General features: G+C 45.1%; 1 protein-coding gene across 7 annotated transcripts in view; it reads left to right on the forward strand.

Moving 5' to 3' along the window:
- Positions 1 to 19,037, forward strand: part of MTUS1 (microtubule associated scaffold protein 1) — a 133,660-nt gene that overhangs the window by 106,796 nt on the left and 7,827 nt on the right. For 6 of the 7 annotated variants that reach the window (XM_036301896.1, XM_036301901.1, XM_036301895.1 and 3 more), the window contains 3 exons: positions 1,995 to 2,061; positions 17,271 to 17,485; positions 18,481 to 18,586. In XM_036301896.1, the coding sequence (XP_036157789.1) occupies positions 1,995 to 2,061; positions 17,271 to 17,485; positions 18,481 to 18,586 (388 nt within the window). Of the gene's footprint in view, positions 1 to 1,994; positions 2,062 to 17,270; positions 17,486 to 18,124; positions 18,274 to 18,480; positions 18,587 to 19,037 lie in introns of those variants that run through there. The other variant, XM_036301899.1, reaches the window with a different exon arrangement.

Below are 19,037 nucleotides of genomic sequence, written 5' to 3' on the forward strand. Positions count from 1 at the left end.
GGACCCTTTAGTCCACAGGCTGACACTCTGTCCACTGAGCCAAACCAGCTAGGGCTACTTGTTGATTTTTAAAACCTGGACTAACTGATCTGTGATTTCAGAACAGCTCAGTGCTGCGTTTTAAAAATCAAGCATTCGGAATACCATCGAGGCCAAAATGACTCAGTGAGAAAGTGTTTCTTAAATTTCAGTCACTGTTAAATATCCAAATGACAGTGCGGGTGTGTTGGTAACTCCAGCTCTCAAATCAGAATTTCACACTTTTTCTTAAAACACCAGAGGACCGTATTCTAAGCATTCAAATGAAATCTTGCAGGAAACACCATTGGTTATAGAAAGGCATTTTATATTCCAAGTCACAACACACACACACACACACACACACACACACACACACACACGCGCGCTTTTGTGGTTGTTCACCAAGTTCATAGGCTCGTCCACATACAGGTGCCAGAGACCAAGTTTCCCTTTCTTGTTAGTAAGTGTGACCATCTAGTGACCTCAATTAGGGGGGGCATCACAGCGCTCACAAATCTAAGAATCACTCCATTATCCACGCAGAGCAGGTCAGTCCTCCTTTCCCCTGCACCAGCTGAGATTTAAGTAAGTGCCCATCGATCAGCCTGACGTCTGGCTCTCGTTTTCCATAAATGAAGGGCTGTGGCTTTAAGTGATCGCAGGCTGCCTGTGCCAAAGGCACTCGCTGCAGCATCAGCCTGTGTGCGGAGAGGCGAGGCGAGGCGGCAGAGGCAGACGCTAACCTGCAGGACCAGAAGTAAGGCTAACCCAGGACCAAAGGCCCGCCTCCCGGCAGAGCTGCCTCCCGGTAGAGCTTCGGATGTAGACACACCGGCTGGTGGGTGGCGTGGCCACCTGTGCGCTTTGCGGGCAGTGCAGGGGGTGGGGGGATTGGAGACAGAAGCTGGAAAATGGGCTGCTCCGGCAGCAAAATGTGCCTCTATTCTCCATGTGCGGCGACAAGGGTAATTAGTATTTGTTTCTAGTGCTTTTCTGGAGGAATGTCAGGGACGGAGGCAGAGATCTGTGGAATGAGGGGAAATGCTTAGTGACAAGTGACTCCCGCCTGCAAAGGCCGGTCTCGGGATCTCTGCAACACTGTGATCGAGATGTGGTGGGGGCTCCTCTGGGCTGCTCCGAGGGGGGCATTTTCAGGGAGCTGTGACTCCCGCCTTTTCCTCCCCCCCCCCTGGGTTGGGGGCTCTGCCTGGTGAGGAACGGTATCTAATTGCTGTGTCTGTGTGAGTGTGTGAGCATGTGTGATGGCTGTGAGTTGCTGGTCGCTGGGAAATTCTTTCTGGCGAGATTGAAAACTGCTTTGTCACTACCGAGACAGCTGCCTGCTTTTCTTCGATTCACTTCTCTAGCATCTACTCAAGAATTGTAGCGGATTCCGAATGTTATCATCTTCAGAAAACCGTGTGTCTACTAGCTGAGTCAAGTCAGTTTAGTTTTGTCTTTATTAAAGGATTATTTTTTTCGCCTCCGCTTTATAACAAACTTCGTGTCTTCCTTTTAGAAGTAAAGGACTGTGACAACTTTTTTTTTATGAGTATTTGCAAATACAGGACAAAGTGCGCACAGGCGCAGATGCCGGGAACATTAAATATTTATCTAGGACTGATTAGGCCTGGCTTGCCCTTGGAGGAGGAGACTGCATCACGTCTTCAGCGCAGCGCGCATCCGCATCCGCGGCAAGGCTTTGCCCGGAGCGCGGCTCAGAGTAAACATTTCTCAGTGCCTTCCGTGGAAGTGTCACGAGGCCCTGAGAAAATACAGATATTTTTGGGGGGAACTCGGATTTCCTTCACGGAGGGACAGCTGTGTTTTCGAACAACACACACTGTTAGCCTAAACGATTCACATCTCAGCCTCTCAGTGCGGAGTCTCGTCTTTCGGGTGATAACAAATGTGCGCCTCCCTGAAAGGGACCCCCCTGACAGCCGGAGTAACCTGATGTTTGTCTTCCGCAGCGGGAGGAAGCCCTGCAACAGCACAAAGCCCTATCGCAAGAGCTCCTGAGCCTCCGGGGAGAGCTGGGTAAGAGCTTTTCTTCTTGGGGAGGGTTACGGGGCGAGGGGCAGACTGGCCAGTGTGGTCTGTCCGTCTGCATTGTGGCTGGAGTTGCCACCTCTGGCATCACTGTGCAAACACTTACCACCGGCATTTCTTTTGAATCTTGGCAGCCTGACCTGCAGTTCACAGAATTCCTGGCACTGCTCTGATGAAGCCTAGCAGAGCTTCTGATGACCAAAGCATTCCTCTCCCCAAAGACAGGAACAGGCGCCTTTTTGTAATCGTGAGGGTTCCTGTGCAATCATTCTGTCATATTATTTCCCGAACCACTTTTCCCACGGAAGGGTGGTGAGACAGTCCCCTCATAAAAGGGATTGCGGCACGCTTCCTGGGGAATGGGTATGGGGGGTGAGTGTAAAGTGTCTGGAGAAGGCTCGTTTCTGTGCTGATCTTCCTATTTGATGGGGCTGATGGTGAATCAGGACCCAGTTCCACGGGCAGCCATGTGCCTCTGAGGTCTGGCGCGCTTGCCACCCAGGTCCACTGTTCCAGGCCGGCCTCTGTTTCAGTTCGGGTCCCTCCTGGGAGAGTTCTCGGGGTTGGGGTGCGTGCAGCAGACAGTACTGCCTTCCCCTACCCCAGCCACCGGGTGGGAGTGAGCTGCTGCCTCTGGGTCCCCTGTGTGCTGTGGGCACCTCAGCCCCAGAGAATCCGCTTTCGCTGTAGCTTCAGCCAGGCCTGGGGATGTTCACTGAAAGGCGAATTCCTTGCCCTTTGCAGTTTTCTGCGTATGCTGACGTCGCCACACAAAGTGTGTGTAGGTGTATGTACAAATAATGCAAAGGCAGCAGCCAGAGACAAAACTGTGTTCACCCAGTTCTAGGAGAAACTGCTCATTTTGCTTGGGGTGAGACCAGAGTTGAAACACCGTCAGCCTAATGTGCTGGACTCGGACACTCCTTTCTCCCCAGGCGAAGCCCAAATGGCCCGTAGCGTGGGCTCAAGGCCTCTCTGTGCGCCTCTTCCCTCTTCACTTCTCCCTGCGCTGCAGCGCCAAGCTCCTGATTCTGATAGCTGGCGGGGCGTCCTCGCTCCCGCCCTCATTCCGGGCTGTGGAAATGAGGGCTCTGTATGGGAAAGTCATGTCTAGACAGATGCCACTTCAGGACCCCAAAGACTTGAGAGTTCTCGGGGAACAGATCCCAAAAAGCACAGCTGAGAACCAGCTCCGTGAGACTTCAGGCTCTCGCCCTGGGACTTAACGAGGCTTCTGCGCTTCTGATCATCCACATGACCAGCCTAAGGTGCTCTTCGCTGGGCCTTGGGTAATGTAACGGCTGTAGAGGCAGATCCGGCCAGAGGCCCTTTTTGTGTGTTTCACTCACCGTAACCCAGTGCGGGGGAGATGAGCCTTCCTGCTGGCTCATGTTTCATCGTCTCCCAAGACAAGACGGGAGATGAACACTGCTCTCATTCACTCGGCTTGAATGGGGCACCCTCTCTAGTGGAGAGCACAGTTAATGATTTGAATGGGGACCCAGGTACTCAGTCCGACAGGAAGTGGCCCTCACCCTCGGCACCCGCTCTCAGCTTTCCGCCTGTGATAAGAGAGCGTGCTCTGGTGTCCTCTCCTGCTGTTATCAGTGTCGGGATGCAGCGGTTGGCCCGTCCGTCCGTATCATTCGGTCACCCGAGGCCAGACTCGGAGAATGTCACTGGGGCTATCGAATCAGGTTGAACTGCTCAGGTAACAGCGTGAAGCATTTGGGGAAAGGGGTTCTGATTCTGCGAGGAGGCAGAATAGAAGCCTTCAGCTAGTTCTTCTGAGGAAGCAGGCAGGAAGGATCTCTCAAAGCTGCCGGTTTGAGTGTTGGTAGCGTGAACTGAGAAAGAAACAGGTTCCCACGGTGAAGTTGAAAGCTCAGTTTTAAAATTGGAGGCAGTTGTGAAAAGTGGTGAGACGGTCCAGGTTCAACTCTTTGGTAGCCGGGAGGCCTGGGGCAAGTCACATGACATGTCTCCTGTCCTGTTTCATCCCCTGTGAAAGGCCTGTCCCAATTGCCTGCCTCAAGGGTGGTCATGAGGATTACATGTGGTAACACGTTGTAAAATATTTAGTACCAAGTCCTAACCACTAGTAGACATGTAGTTGGTGTTAAGATGTATGCAGTTTGCAGCTGGGTAGTAATGAGCCACATTTGCTGTTGTGTGACATCATAGACTGCACTGGAGAAAGGAATGTTAATTAGGCAAAGTATTAATAGAGACCCCCCAGGACAAGCTGTTTGTCTTTCACACTCAAAGGGAAGTGGGCCCTAACCAGTTTGGCTCAGTGGATAGAGCATTGGCCTGCGGACTCAAGGGTCCCGGGTTCGATTCTAGTTAGGAGCATGTACCTTGGTTGTGGGCACATCCCAGTGGGGGGTGTGCAGGAGGCAGCTGATCGATGTTTCTAACTCTCTATCCCTCTCCCTTCCTCTCTGTAAAAAAAAAAAACAACAATAAAAATATATTTAAAAAAAAAGGTGGTGGTGGGGGGTGAGTGGGACGTGATTGATCCCTGTCTGATACAGTAGACGTGCTTGGGGTGTGGTTTTTGTCCATTCATTTGTTAGTTTTTTTGAATGCAGTTTCCTCACTGGTGATGTGAAGCAAATGTGTACTTTGCTGGCTTTTGGGGGAGCTTGAGTTAAATGGTAACATATATGCAGTAACTGGCATAGTGCCAGGTCCATCATGGGAACTCAAGAGGAGAGAGCCGCCCATGTCACTATCATCTAAGCATTCACCTTTTCCCTCCAAAATAAAGGACAGGCCATTAGTGTGTCTCTCTCACTGGGTAATTTTTGTTTACCTTCTCTGCGAAAACTGAGGTAAGGTTCCCACACGCTAAGCACTGCAAAGAACAGAGAACAGCTCATAAACTCAGGAGTGCTGCAGCCCAAATGGAGTCTGTGCTACTGCCCTTTGGAGCCTGCGCTACTGCCCTTCGGAGCCTACCTCGTCCGCTCTGTTGACTGACGTTCCCATTGTCCTCTCACTCGCCACCCTGACAAGTGGCCTGGGCTGCCCGGCTAACCCAGCTTGCCCAACCCTGCAGCCTGCATACTTCTGCTGTCTGTGCCAAATCCTCATCCAGGAATAGCTTTCCCTTTGCTCCTTCCAAACCCCCCTCTCAACCACCTTAGAACACAAACCATGAGGCTTCCTTCGCTCCAGTGAGCCCTCGATCCTTCCATGCATGCGTTTACTATATCTTGTATCTTCCCATTGTCTTCAGATGGTAACTCCTTAATTGCAGAGACTCTTTCCTGTTCCCTCTGGAAAAATATATAATCTGCTTTCCGTTTTTATGGGTGCCTAATCAATATTTATGGGCATTTGAGGCTTTAGAGTTCCTTTTTATTTAAAAACAATTTATGAAAATTAAAATCTTGAAGTGAGAGGAAAATCGCCATAGCTCCACTATCCTGGCATACTTTTATTTTCGTATATTCTTCTTTTTTTAATTAAATCTTTATTGTTCAGAATATTACAGTTGTTCCTCTCCCCCGCCCCCCCATAGCTCCCTTCCACCCGGTTCCCACCCCACCCTCTGCCCTTACCACCCCCCCCCCCACTGTCATCATCCATAGGTGTACGATTTTTGTCCAGTCTCTTCCCGCACCCCCCACACCCCTTTCCCCTCAAGAATTGTCAGTCTACTCCCTTTCTATACCCCTGATTCTATTAATATTCACCAGTTTATTCTGTTCATCAGATTTTTTATTCACTTGATTTTTAGATTCACTTGTTGATAGATGTGTATTTGTTGTTCATAATTTTTACCTTTACCTTTTTCTTCTTCTTCCTCTTCTTAAAGAATACCTTTCAGCATTTCATATAATGCTGGTTTGGTGGTGATGAACTCCTTTAGCTTTTTCTTACTGTGAAGCTCTTCATCTGACCTTCAATTCTGAATGATAGCTTTGCTGGGTAAAGCAATCTTGGTTGTAGGTTCTTGCTATTCATCACTTTGAATATTTCTTGCCATTCCCTTCTGGCCTGCATAGTTTCTGTTGAGAAATCAGCTGACAATCGTATGGGTACTCCCTTGTAGGTAACTGACTGTTTTTCTCTTGCTGCTTTTAAGATTCTCTCTTTGTCTTTTGCTCTTGGCATTTTAATTATGATGTGTCTTGGTGTGGTCCTCTTTGGATTCCTTTTGTTTGGGGTTCTCTGCGCTTCCTGGACCTGTAAGTCTATTTCTTTCATCAGGTAGGGGAAGTTTTCTGTCATTACTTCTTCAAATAGGTTTTCAATATCTTGCTCTCTCTTTTCTTCTGGCACCCCCATAATTTGGATGTTGGTACACTTGAAGTTGTCCCAGAGGCTCCTTACACTATCTTCATATTTTGGATTCTTTTTTCTTTTTGCTTTTCTGGTTGGGTGTTTTTTGCTTCTTCGCATTTCAAATCTTTGACTTGATTCTTGCGATCCTCTAGTCTGCTATTGGATCTCTGTATAATATTCTTTATTTCAGTCAGTGTATGCTTAATTTCTAGTTGGTCCTTTATCACAACCTCGAGGGTCTCACTAGATTTATCAGGGGTCTCACTAAATTTATCGGCGGTTTCTAGAAGATTCTTGAAAAACCTTATAACCATGGTTTTGAACTCTATATCCAGTAGTTTTCTTTCCTCCATTTCTGTCATTTATGACCTCTTTCTTTGTCTCCACATTTTGCCTGCTTCCCTGTGTTGACAGAGTGGCTTTCTGTGCTAGGTATCCTGTAGGGCCCAGTGGCTCAGCCTCCCCAGTTACCTGAGGTGGACACTCTTGGTGCACCCCTTTGTGGGCTTTGTGAACAGTCTTGTTGTAGTTAAGCCTTAATTGTTGTTGGTATCACTGGGAAGAATTGACTTCCAGGTCAATTGGCTGTGAGAATCAGCTGTGTCTATGATGAGAGAACTTCTGTGCTGGAGACACCTTTATGGGACAAGACTTGCTTCAGTGGGGCTTTGGTGCTCACTGAGTCTGCCCCCTGAGTGTGTTCCTTATGGATCTGAGAAGTTGTAATCTGGATGGTCCCACTCTGACCACTGGGTACACTGGCTCTTGGATCTCTAAGGAGGTGCTAATTTAGCCTCTCCCTGAGGCTACCCAGCAGGAGCTAAGGAGAGATCTGCAGATTTCTTTTCTTTTTTGGGGGTTTGGAGGTGCCTAGATGAGGCCCAGCTGTGAAGCAGTGCAAGCTGCTGTGGGGCCTTGGGCCTTCTTTTGGATGTTTTGGGTCTCTCTGACCCAGCTGCAGTTTGTTAGGTAATTTTAGATTGCAAAGGGCCAGGCCATTCATATGCCAAAGCCTCTGCGCACAGTTTGGGTGGGGCGGGGTCTCAGGGAATCAACAGGGCGGAGCAAACAGCTATGGCTGATCCTCAGTCCTACCCTAAGAGGCCCCGGGTCTCAGTGTCCTGGTAATCGCTGCAAGCACCTCTGAGAGAAAGCCGCCCTCGAGTTCTGACCAATGCCAGACAGTCCAGTTTCTCCCCGTATGAGTCTGTGTCCCCAGAGACTCGCCCGGAACTGGAGTTCAGGGCCGTCCAGAGCTTGTGACTCCCTCCCGATTGAAAAAGACAACCGTGTCCTCAGTTGCCAGCCTTTCCCCGTGCGCCTCCGTACCTCTGCACTTTACTTCTGCAGCTCCTCTGAGTCTCAGTGTGCTTTTCTCTTTGCTTCTAGTTGTAGAATTTCCACTCAGCCAGCCTTCCTGTGGTTCTGGATGATGTCCATTTTGTCTTTTAGTTGTAGTTTTGAAGTGGTTGTGCGAGGCAGCAATTTCAGGTGTTTACCTATGCCACCATCTTGGTTTCTCAGCGTATATTCTTCTTTATTTGTATGAATAGATACAAGTTTGTACTCTGATCTTGCATTAGGTATAATTTACACACAATGGAATGCTTATTGTTTCATCAGTTTTGACAAACACATACACTCATAGAACCTCCCCCTTTATCGAGGCACAGAATGTTTCTCCCATCCCAGAAACGCCTCCCCCACTCCCCAGGGCTGCTTTCAGTAGCCCCCTCTTCCAAAAGAAACAAACACGGACCTGATTTTTATCACCATAGGTTACGAGTAACTTTGTCTATTGTAGAATTTCATATAAGTGGAAACATAGTTTGTTCTTTTTGTGTCTGGCTTCTTCCACACAGCATGACGTTTCTGTGGTCCGTCCGTGTTATTTTGCAAACACTGATCTTTTCATCTTGTAGCAAGCACTTTTCCATATCACCTCCTGTCTTCACTGAGGCCATGCTTAATGACGATGGGCAAGTCTGTTGAGTGGCTGTAGCACACACAGTGTTGTAGTGGAGAGAGGATCTCATTGTCAGTTGTGTCCCCATCCACCCCATGGCTTCCACTGCAACCTGGAGGGTGATGACTACACATTTATTTTCCTAGTCCTCTCGTCCTGAGCAGCAGGTGTGTTTTCCCTGGTGAAGATCTGCCTCCAGGAGAGCCAGTCCTGTGTCCTCACACCTCCCGGACTTCCCTGCCCCTTGCACCCTGAACACTCTCCGCAGTGTCTTCTCATTCAAACCTATTCAAACCTCGAAGTCTATGCATCATCCTCCGCAGTGGCATTACTATTCACTCACCAGCCATGCCAAAGGCTGAGGTCAGGCTCCTTGTCCTGCGTCCTCCACCCGCTACCGGGCTGTGTTCTCAGCCTCGCTCGGCTTCTGGCCGCTGCTGCTCTAACTTAAGCACCATCATTTCTGACTGCAATATATTACACTGCTCACCTAGCAGGTCACCTTGTCTCCGGGCTTGCTTCTCTCCTCTCCACACGCTACTGGGACTATCCTTACAGTAAATCTCACACGTGTCCTCTACTGTTTTTAACAGAAATGACTCCATTTTTTGGCTTTGGGAAAAAATCCAGACTTAATCAAAGCCACCACATAAGATTGGACTGTAACCTTCAGTCCAACTTGATGATATCTGCACGCTCATTTCCCTTTGTTCCCATTGTCTTTCCCCTGCCAGGCCCCCGCCACGGGTTTATTCAAACCTATTCTGCACGTCTTTGGCACAGGTTATCCGCGCTGTCTGAAATGCTCTCTCCCCTTTTCACTAACTTGCTATTTTTTGCCTCTCAAACGCCTCCTCATTTTTCAAATCCTACCTAAAATATCTCGTCTTCAATTGAGTTTCACCCAGATCTTTCAAGCAAGTTGATTAATTGTGCCTTCTACTATACCCTTCAAGTTGCTCTTATATATGTATTTATAGGCCTCCTCCCTCCTCTCACAGTCCAGAACCGTGAGCTGTTCAAGGGCAAGGCCAGGATACCTTCCTCTTTGTGGCTCTATAGCTGATACTCTAGTGAAGGGATGATTTTACTCAAGAAGGACTGGAGCTAGGGAGCTGGTTTCACCCTTCTAATATGCTAGTGCTCGTTGGCTTTTGTGCACAAATGTTTTCCTATGCACTGTTTGAAAATAATGTGTCTGTTTTGAGGAATGAACCATAAAGTCAGGTGAGCTGTTATTTTCTTAGAAACATTTTACTTTATGTCAGACAGTCCCAGGTAATCAGATCATTTTGAAAGTGTCAGCCCCTGAAATAGATTACAGTTCATTTTGATGGGCTATATCCACAGCAAACATACGGCCTGTGATGGGGGATTGATTTGTCATTCTTACTCCTAGTAGAGTCATGGTGGTGTCACAGAGAGCCATAATTATGATATTTGGGGGTTCCTTTTTTTTTTTTATTAATGTTAACCATTGGAAACACATTTTCCATCTAAATGAATGCAAAAATGGACTTATGTATTTCAAAATTATTTCTGCCATAAGAAATAATAGCTCACTTGTGTCTTTTTATGCATTTGTCCTGATTGTATTTTATGATACAAATAAAATTTTAACCCCTAATCCACTAAAAATTCTTGGAATTACATTAATAATGATATAGGATGCTAGTTAATTTTGCCCTCTTTATGTAAAAATTATGAGGTGAGTGAGGCATTAACATTTATTGAGTGCCTACTCTTTCCTAACATCAGCTCTAAGTCTACTGGTTTGCATTTTTAAAATATATATATATATATATATTTTATTGATTTTAGAGAGGAAGGGCGATGGGGGTCGAGAGATAGAAACATTAATGATGAGAAAGAATCACCAATTGGCTGCCTCCTGCATGCCCCCTACTGGGGATTGAGCCCGCAACCCCGGCATGTGCCTTAGACCGGGATCAAACCCGGGACCCTTCAGTCCTCAGGCTGACGTTCTATCCACTGAGCCAAACCAGCCAGGGCTGCATTTTATTTATTTTTAAAAAAGAAATGAAATTGCGGCTTAAAATTTAAGTAACTTTCCTAAGGTCCGTAAATTAGAGAAGCAAAGCACTGGGTAAGACCCCAGAATGACCGACTGCCAAACTCCTGTTCATCGCAGCCGGGAACGCATGGTGACAGTATTTTAAACGTTGGGAAATCATTTTAGATTCACATTAGTTTGCACTGATAACGACTTTTGGGATCCTTTTATCTGAGTGAAGAGTTCAAGAAGTCTTGTTAGATTAAAATATGCCTTGTTATTACCCACTGGGAAAAGCGAACGTGGCTTTGCCAAAAGTGTCAAACAGTTTATCTAATGCCCGCCTAGCTGGTGTCTGAACGCGGCTACTTCACACCTTGGGGATGTGGCTTTTCGTCCTCTGCTCAGCTGTGGTCTAACAAGGCTGTGTCCTTAAAGTAGCTTTAAAACTAGTCACAGTTAAGTCACTCTTTGGTTACGGGACTCCAGAAGTGATTTTTGAAATGGGCTCTGATGAAATATCTACTAATATAATGAAAATCAGTTGTACATAAAAATAAATCTTTATCCCACTGAAATGATTGAAGATGGAGTTGATACCACCTCAAACGTAGCGCATTCTTTTTTTAAAATGTATCTTTATTGTTGCAAGTATTACAGATGTCTTCCCTACTTCCCCTTCTCCCCCCCCCCCCATTGACACCCTCCACCCCACTCCTGTCCCCTCCCCAGACCTTCCCAGTTAGCTCATTCTTTTCCTATCTGTGTGTCTCTATCCTAAACGTAGACTTGGGCTGGTTGTGTGTATAGGTAAGAGGCCGCATTCTCTCGCCTTGCATGTTACCAAGGGGATCTGCTTTGAAAGTCCATTGAGTCTTTTTTCCTTGTCCTTGTCCAGTTTTGACATGTTCAGTTTTTTTCCTAATTTCATGTCATCTCTCTGAACGGTGGTTCTCAAACTTCATTGCGTGCTAAAAATAGACCTGGCGAAGATGCAGGGTCCTGGTCCTGACGTCAGGAGGTTTGGTGGAGTCAGGCATCTGCTTTTAATGCTCTTGCAGGTGACCCTGACGCGGATGCTCCCTGGACTACACCTGGCACCACGCCCGCTGTCCAGAACGTTGTTTCTTTTATGACGAAAAGTGCATACGACTCAAGGAAGCACCTAAGAAAGTAAACAATACCAAGTGGCTTTAACTGAACTGAGTCCGTTCTTGTACAGGGCTTTCCAAAGTTTATGCATTTCAGCAGCATTTACCTGCCCTTTTGAACCTTGAACCCTAAAACTGAATCATCAGGGAGAAGGAAAGGCCAAATAGTACCTGGCTCAAAATCACCTTTTTATTAACGTTGCATTTAGTCTTTTGGTGGAAATGTGATTTGCTTGAAGTTTGGATTAATTTTTCTCAGGCCTGAGGCTGAGAGCGTTGTGTCAGTTATTGAGTCAGACTTTTGCCTCCAGTGCACTTTCATCCTAAAGGTTTCCATTGGTCCATGGAACGTGTGTTGGTGTGGTTAGGAGAGCATCTGTTTTGCTGGCCGGTGAGTAAGCCGAAAAGCAGCAGAGCCTTTTACTGGAAGAGAACCTGAGGATCCGAGGATGCCCAGCCGGCACCTGTGTTCTAAGATGGGCTGATTGGGCCCGATCATCATCTCAGGTAGAGGAAGAATTTGCCAGGACTAGTCAGTGTGGGGAAAGAAAAGATCATTTCTACCTGCCTTATCTAGTCAGCTTTCTAGCTCTCACCAGAGCAGCGGTTCTCAGCCTGTGGGTCGCGACCCCTTTGGCGGTTGAACGACCCTTTCACAGGGGTCACCTAAGACCATCCTGCATATCAGATATTTACATTATGATTCATAACAGTAGCAACATGACAGTTATGAAGTAGCAACGAAAATAATTTTATGGTTGGGGGTCACCACAACATGAGGAACCTTATTAAAGGGTCGCGGCATTAGGAAGGTTGCGAACCACTGCAGAGAATTAAGCCCTAATACCCTGAGGCGTCCATTGTATGTAGGAACTCACTTTTCTCTTCCTCATCTCAGGCTGGGCAAGGAGCCACTCAGGTAAGGTTCCAGCTCTGTGGTGTAGAACCTGCATTGGAAAAGGCTGAGCGGATTGAGCTGTAGACCCCATCCAGACTCTTCCGTCCCATCTCTAGTGAAATAAGATTTGATATAATACTGATTGTATTAACTCAACATATATCCTTCTCTAACTTTGGGCTCAGTTTGTTCTTTTTCTAGTTCCTTAAGGCATAGAAGTCGAGTTTTTATTTGCGTCTGTATTGCTGTGAACTTCCCTCCTAGAAATGTTTTGCTGCATCCCATAAGTTCTGGCCTGTTGTATTTCCATTTTCATTGGTCTCAAGAAACTTTCTCACTTCCCCTTTAATTTCTCTTTTGACCCATTGGTTGTTCAGGAGAGTGTCAATTTCCATGTGTTCATGAGTTTTCCAGTTTCCCTCTTGTTGTTAATTTCTAGTTTCATGCCATTGTGGTCAGAGAAGATACTTGGTCTGATTTCATTCTTCTTGAATTTGCTATGAATAGTTTTTTGACCTGACATATGGTCTAGCCTAGAAAGACTTCCGTGTGTCCTCAGGAATGTGCGTTCTGCTGCTGTTGGATAGCGTGTCCTGTCTATGTCCGTTAGGTCCATTTGGTCCATTTGGTCTGTAGTGCTGTTCAAATCTGCTGTCTCCTTGTTGATTCTCTTTCTCAATGACCTTCCATTGCTGAGAGTGGGGTATTAAAGTCCCCAGCTATTATCCTATCACTGTTTATTTTTTTCTTTTAGCTCTGTTAGTTATGATAGTACTTGTAAGAATAAATGTGAGGGTACTTTGTAAAGTATGAGCTGAGTTGAAGAAGGTTAGGCTGTATTATTTATGGGAGAATTGATTTGGTAGTGCAGGCTTTTTGTGAAAGTACATTTCTGATAAGTTATGATTAATGGAAGGCTTTGAAATCACTTTGTGTCAATTCATATAATTCCCTAGGGCCATCAGGAAGTCATTTGTAACTAGTTTTGAAATTTAGTAAAAAAAACCTTTCTCTACCACAGGCCTGCAAATTTCTAGGTCACATAAAAAAGTGGTACCTCTTGGAAAGTGCAATGTGGGGCTCTTAGGAGTAAATGATTGTTCCACAGACAGTCTGTGAAGGCTCACTCTATAAAATACAATGCCGTCTATTTCACTTTATCTTCACCAAACTATAAGCTCTGAGCAGGTGATATTTATGCCTACCTTGTGTATCAGGAAATTGATATGAAGAAAGTTGGGAATGACTGTTGTAGGATAGTCTGGGTCCCTACCCTTTTGTTGTTCTTCCGTAGGCTACTGTCTCTCCACAAAATAACAATTTACTTTTAAAAAATGGCTTCTTGGTTACCTTGTTCATTTATATTACTATCTCCAATTTTAAACAGATTAAACTTCCTTTTAAGAGAGGAACCAACAAAATCACTTGCCCTGGAAGTATGTCATGACTGGATTTCCCTTCATAGAATAATAATATGAAATAGTCACGCTCCTATGGTAGTAGGTTGAGTCCCCATTCGTACTTCTAGGGCAGGGGGACAGGGGAAGTAAGATAACTGTTATGCAAGATGTTAATACTTGGGGATGCTAGGAACTCTCTCTACTCTCTTTGTACCTTTTTGTACAAATCTGAAATTATTCTACAATTAAAAGTTAAAAAAAAAACCAAACTATGTTTATCTGAAGAAGTGTATACTATTGAAGAAAATAGCAAAGGTGGCCAGAACTAAAAGCAGGTGTCTGATATCCTAGGTGGCCAGAGAGAGATTGAGAAAGAGGCCCAAAGCGGGCAAGCAGAGCTGGAGACCGGCATCTCATTTCCCTCGTAGATGGTGCAGAGAAGGGGATCTCTTCTCAGAGGAGCACTGGTATCCACAGCAGGCCTGCTGGAAGCATCTAGAAAAAGCATGTGCATACACTTGGGGAGTGAAGTCATCTTATTTTCTAGTTGGTCTTTTCTTTTCTTTCACAATCTCTTATATGGCATCACAAACATTTGCAGGCTCTTCCCTGTGACCTCCCCAATTTTCTTTTTCCTTTTATATTTTATGTCCAATGTAGATAAAAAAAAATCACCTAAAAGTTGGGAACATTCTATTGCATAGAATGCCAAGAACAAGAGTGGCAGAAAGGGAAGATTTGATGGATGTGTGTGTGAGTGTATTTATCTTCTTTGAATGCTAGACAAGCAGTGCTTCTTTTTAACTGTCAGATTCTGCCATGGAAATCCATGCATGTCTTTGAGGGCTCTCGAAACACATGTGAATTGGTGACCTTCAGCAAGGCTATTAATAAGAACATCTGTTACATACATACAATTTTGTGCGCTGGGCCTCTAGTTAATAACATCTATTACATACATACTCTGGTTAGGCACTAGGCCCGGCACTTCACATGTATTATCTTATTTAATTCTGCAGGGAAGGCACTAACATTTTATCTCCATTTAAAATGAGGAAATGCAGACTTAGAAAGCGTAAGTAAGTTTCTCAAATCACATAGCAGGTAAATGGTGTGGCTGAGATGTGAACCTAAGAATTCTACCTCTTTTCTATTAAGACGTGTATTTGCATTCTTGAGAATTAAAATATTTGTGGTTATCTCATGATGAAGCATGCTACGGAGACATAAAAATTAAGAAATGTCAGTATTATTTCAAAAAAATATTAAAATTTAGGACCATGGTTGTCTAATGGTTTTCTCTGCACGTAGCACATTTATCAGTTACCAACGGGAAATTAGTCTCTTCAAAATGGAAATAATAGAAATCCGACCTCCCCCTCTTAGGAAAGCCGCCAGGACTAAGTATGGCTCCATTTCCTCTCCTTGGGGACGACTGCTAAAGGACCTGGGATACGTCCAATTCTATTTCCCAGAGATTATATTTGACTCTGACATTGGGCATTTTCTAGATGACATCCAAAGAGCTAGTGGAAAAGGATAAGTACCAAGCATTTCACCACTTCTCCTGAAATACCTGCTCCTTGCTCGGTTATCGATGTTTCAAACTGTCAGGGAGTGTCCCTACGTTTTTCCTGTTTTTGTCGTTGGCCCCGAATTCCCAGGCCCGGTTTCTCCCAGAGTGAAATGTTGACTTCTAATCGGCAACACTGCTCATGTTTTAGGGCTAATCTTGTAAATGAGGGGGTGTCCGTTTTTCTTATTGAAAACTGTATTCCTCGTTTCAAGGCAGATTGCTGGCGATGGCTTTTCCAGTCTGTGCACGAAAGTTGTCATCCTTCTGCTCTTCTGCAGGCAGTGGGCTTTCGGGGCCCCTAATCAGACTTGCTTTTAAAAATCACCTCATGGAATGATGTTTTAAAAATGAGGACAAAGGACTACTTTGTTACTGTGTGGATTTTGTATTTATCCAATGACTTCTGGATAAGTATCGCCTAACAGTGTGGGAAGACTCCTGGCTTATTAGTCTAAGTTCTGAAACATTGCGTGTTTGATTGGGGCGTTGCTGGGTGTCTGACTAGTTGGCTGGAAGCGAGTGGGACTGGAGAAGAAGCCAGGAAGGGGCAGGACTGAGAATGGGAGTCGGCAAGCGGGGGGACATGAGAAATCTCTCCTTAACTGTAGGAAGTGCAAGGACAAGGCCATGCCTACCATCTGGGGTGACAGGGACACTGGGAGTGCCCTGAGAACTTCCAGTGCATGTGTCCTTTAAAAAGGTCTTTCTCGAGCCTTTATGCCAAATAAATGTTTCCCCAGGAGCCCAGGCCAATGAATTAGAAATAAAGCCCTTTGTGTGAGTGATCACTCAGCCCAGCTGTTCTCCACACAGCACAGCAGCGGGGGGTAAACAGGGCAAAGGTCCGCGCACAGCTGTGGGCTGACGTCACCATCTGGGGCTGCGCCTGTGCACTGGGCTGTGTACTAGAGCAGCAAATCACCTGCTCCCCATCTGGCCCAGCTTCTCCCCTCCTCTCCCCTCCCATCTGTCTGTCTGTCTGTCTGTCTGTCCTCCCCCACTGGCAGTGGCGAGCTTCCACCTAGAAGCTCTTCTGCTTTATAGTTCTGATATGAGCATTTGGATGGGCTAAACTATCATTTTCTCTACCCTAAAACCATCATTTTCCTTCCATAACTCCTAAAATATATATATATATTTCTTACAAAAAGAGAGGTAAGGATTAATTTAACACATTCACCAGTCCCCATTTTCTGTTATCCCACTTATCTGTATTTACCATCAGTGAAGGAAGGCTGGAAAAGTCCAAAGTCAAATTTTCTGAGAAATGAGATCTTCCAGGCTTATATAGTGAGTGGGAGTATGTATTTGTGCGTGAGTTCTGCAATGTACTGTTGGTAATTCTGTTGGTAATTCTGGTGAAGAGTAGGATGTTCTGATTTTATGTTTATCAAATTACTTTGCCTTTTTAAAACGATTAACCTTTCAGTATATTATTATTATTATTGTCATATTACGTTATATAGCTTTTAAAATGTGTTTTTTCCTAAAGTTTGTATGCTCTGATTTGTTTTCAATATAGTCTAATATTTTGTTGTTTATTGCTGTATTTTTTAAATAAGTTGAAATCAGTTCAAATGAAGTACAAGCTAAATCCATTTGTTCTTCTCTCTGGTCTTCCCTACCCCTTCTGTGTCTTAGCTTCTCCCTACTTGGCTGCCCTCAGAGACACCTGGCCAATCAGAGCCTCCTCTCCTTATGGGCCCTGCACTGATTGGTCACCATGGAAAAGGGTGATCTTCACTGGGAACCTGGCTCTTTTTCACTGTTTAATTCTGTACTATTAGGTTTGAAATCTGGTCACCCAAGAACTGAGATATCCCAGCTGTGTGTGAATGTTATGAATTTAGGACACTGAATAAGTCAAATGTCATCTTTCTCTTTTTTCATCTCCAGTCACTGCTTCGACCACCTGTGAGAAATTAGAAAAAGCCAGGAATGAGTTGCAAGCAGCTTATGAAGGATTTGTCCAGAAGCTGAACCAGCAGCACCAGACGGATCTCACCGAGCTAGAGAATCGGCTCAAAGAGTTCTACACCGAGGAGTGTGAGAAGCTCCAGAACATTTACATCGAAGAAGCAGAGAAGTACAAAACTCAGCTGCAGGAGCAGGTCTGGGCGTTAGGGACCAGGGTGTCCTTGGCTCTTTACTTGAATTTTATTTGTTTGATGATCTACTTCCTTTATGAACTTCTCTTGGTTGAACATCCTCTTTATTTATTTAAAAATGTGAAAAGGGTGTTTTTTTTAAAAAAATATATTTTTATTGATTTAGAGAGGAAGGGAGAGGGAGAGAGAGAGAGAAACATCAATGATGAGAGAGAATCATTGATTGGCTGCCTCCTGCACGCCCCCTACTGGGGATTGAGCCCGTGACCCAGGCATGTGCCCTTGACAGGAATTGAACCTGGGACCCTTCGGTCGACAGACTGACGCTCTATCCACTGAGCCAAACCAGCTAGGGCAAAAAGGGTTTTTAAATTAATATTTTTCTTATGATGAAAGCAATGTACATGTGTTGAGCAAAAGGGAAGGAAAAAGATAAAATTAAAAACAACCCTTTATCTTATTACCTAGGAATAATCAATCCCTTTGTGACCATTCTGTTGTTGTGCTGCTAAATTTTGGGTTGAATTTCTTTATTTTTTTAAAAATGGCCCTTGTTTAATAACCCCTAATTTTCACCTATTAGTATATTAAAAGCTGCTATTTAGTTTCCTTGTTCCCTTTTTAAATCTGTTTAACATTTAGCAAATATTGAGAGTACCTACTATACGCCATGTGCTAGGGACTGAGGAGATAGAGGCCACCATGGCAGGGGTGGAGCCACTGTGTCCTGTCACCGGGACACACCCCCTCATTCCTTGTGATGGATTCGCCATGTCCGTCAGTGCGCCCTGGCGAGCTGTGTGTCTGATCCTGTGTGGGATGGAGTGAAGGCCTGGGAGTGGCAAATTCAAATGGGGTTGGTCTTGACATGCGTTAGGTAGGCCTTCAACTTGAATTCAAGTTTCTGTGTCAAGATTCCTACTGTTACTACTTACTGTTCAACTTAGGACTTCTGATTCTACTGGTAAACTGTTGTTTTGTTGTGTTTTTTCTTACAGTTTGACAACTTAAGCGCTGCCCATGAAACCTCGAAGCTGGAAATTGAAGCTAGCCACTCAGACGAAGTGGAATTACTGAAGAAGGCCTATGAAACCTCCCTTTCAGGCAAGAATGCTTGTTTTCAGTTTAAATAGAATAAGATCTAATGGAACGGCATGATAAGTTTTAAAGCGGACATGATTCATCACTTCCTCCTCCAGAGAACGCAGTTTGGGGTGTTTTGGCTTGTTTTTGCTTTGTTCATTGTTAGCAATGTTCTTTCCCCTAAGGGTGCAAATAATGATTTGTTATAAATGACAGCATTTTAGGAAGTAGGCAAGCTTTTAAAGAACTTAAAGGCCCTTTAGGAACGTCGTATTTGACCACCTTAAGTTCTGGGACATGGAGGTGTGAGTTCATATCCTGGCCATGGTACGGGGTCCATGCTGAGCACTCTTGCTCACCAGCACACCTACACACCGACACCACTGTGAAAAGGGAGATGGCTCTTGTTGAATGAAGAATCTTCATTATGTCACCACGATTGGGAGGGTTCAAGTGGAAGGAAAAGAATAAG

This window comes from Myotis myotis, unplaced genomic scaffold (genome assembly GCF_014108235.1).
Source record: "Myotis myotis isolate mMyoMyo1 unplaced genomic scaffold, mMyoMyo1.p scaffold_m19_p_3, whole genome shotgun sequence".
NCBI classification, from domain to species: Eukaryota; Metazoa; Chordata; class Mammalia; order Chiroptera; family Vespertilionidae; genus Myotis; species Myotis myotis.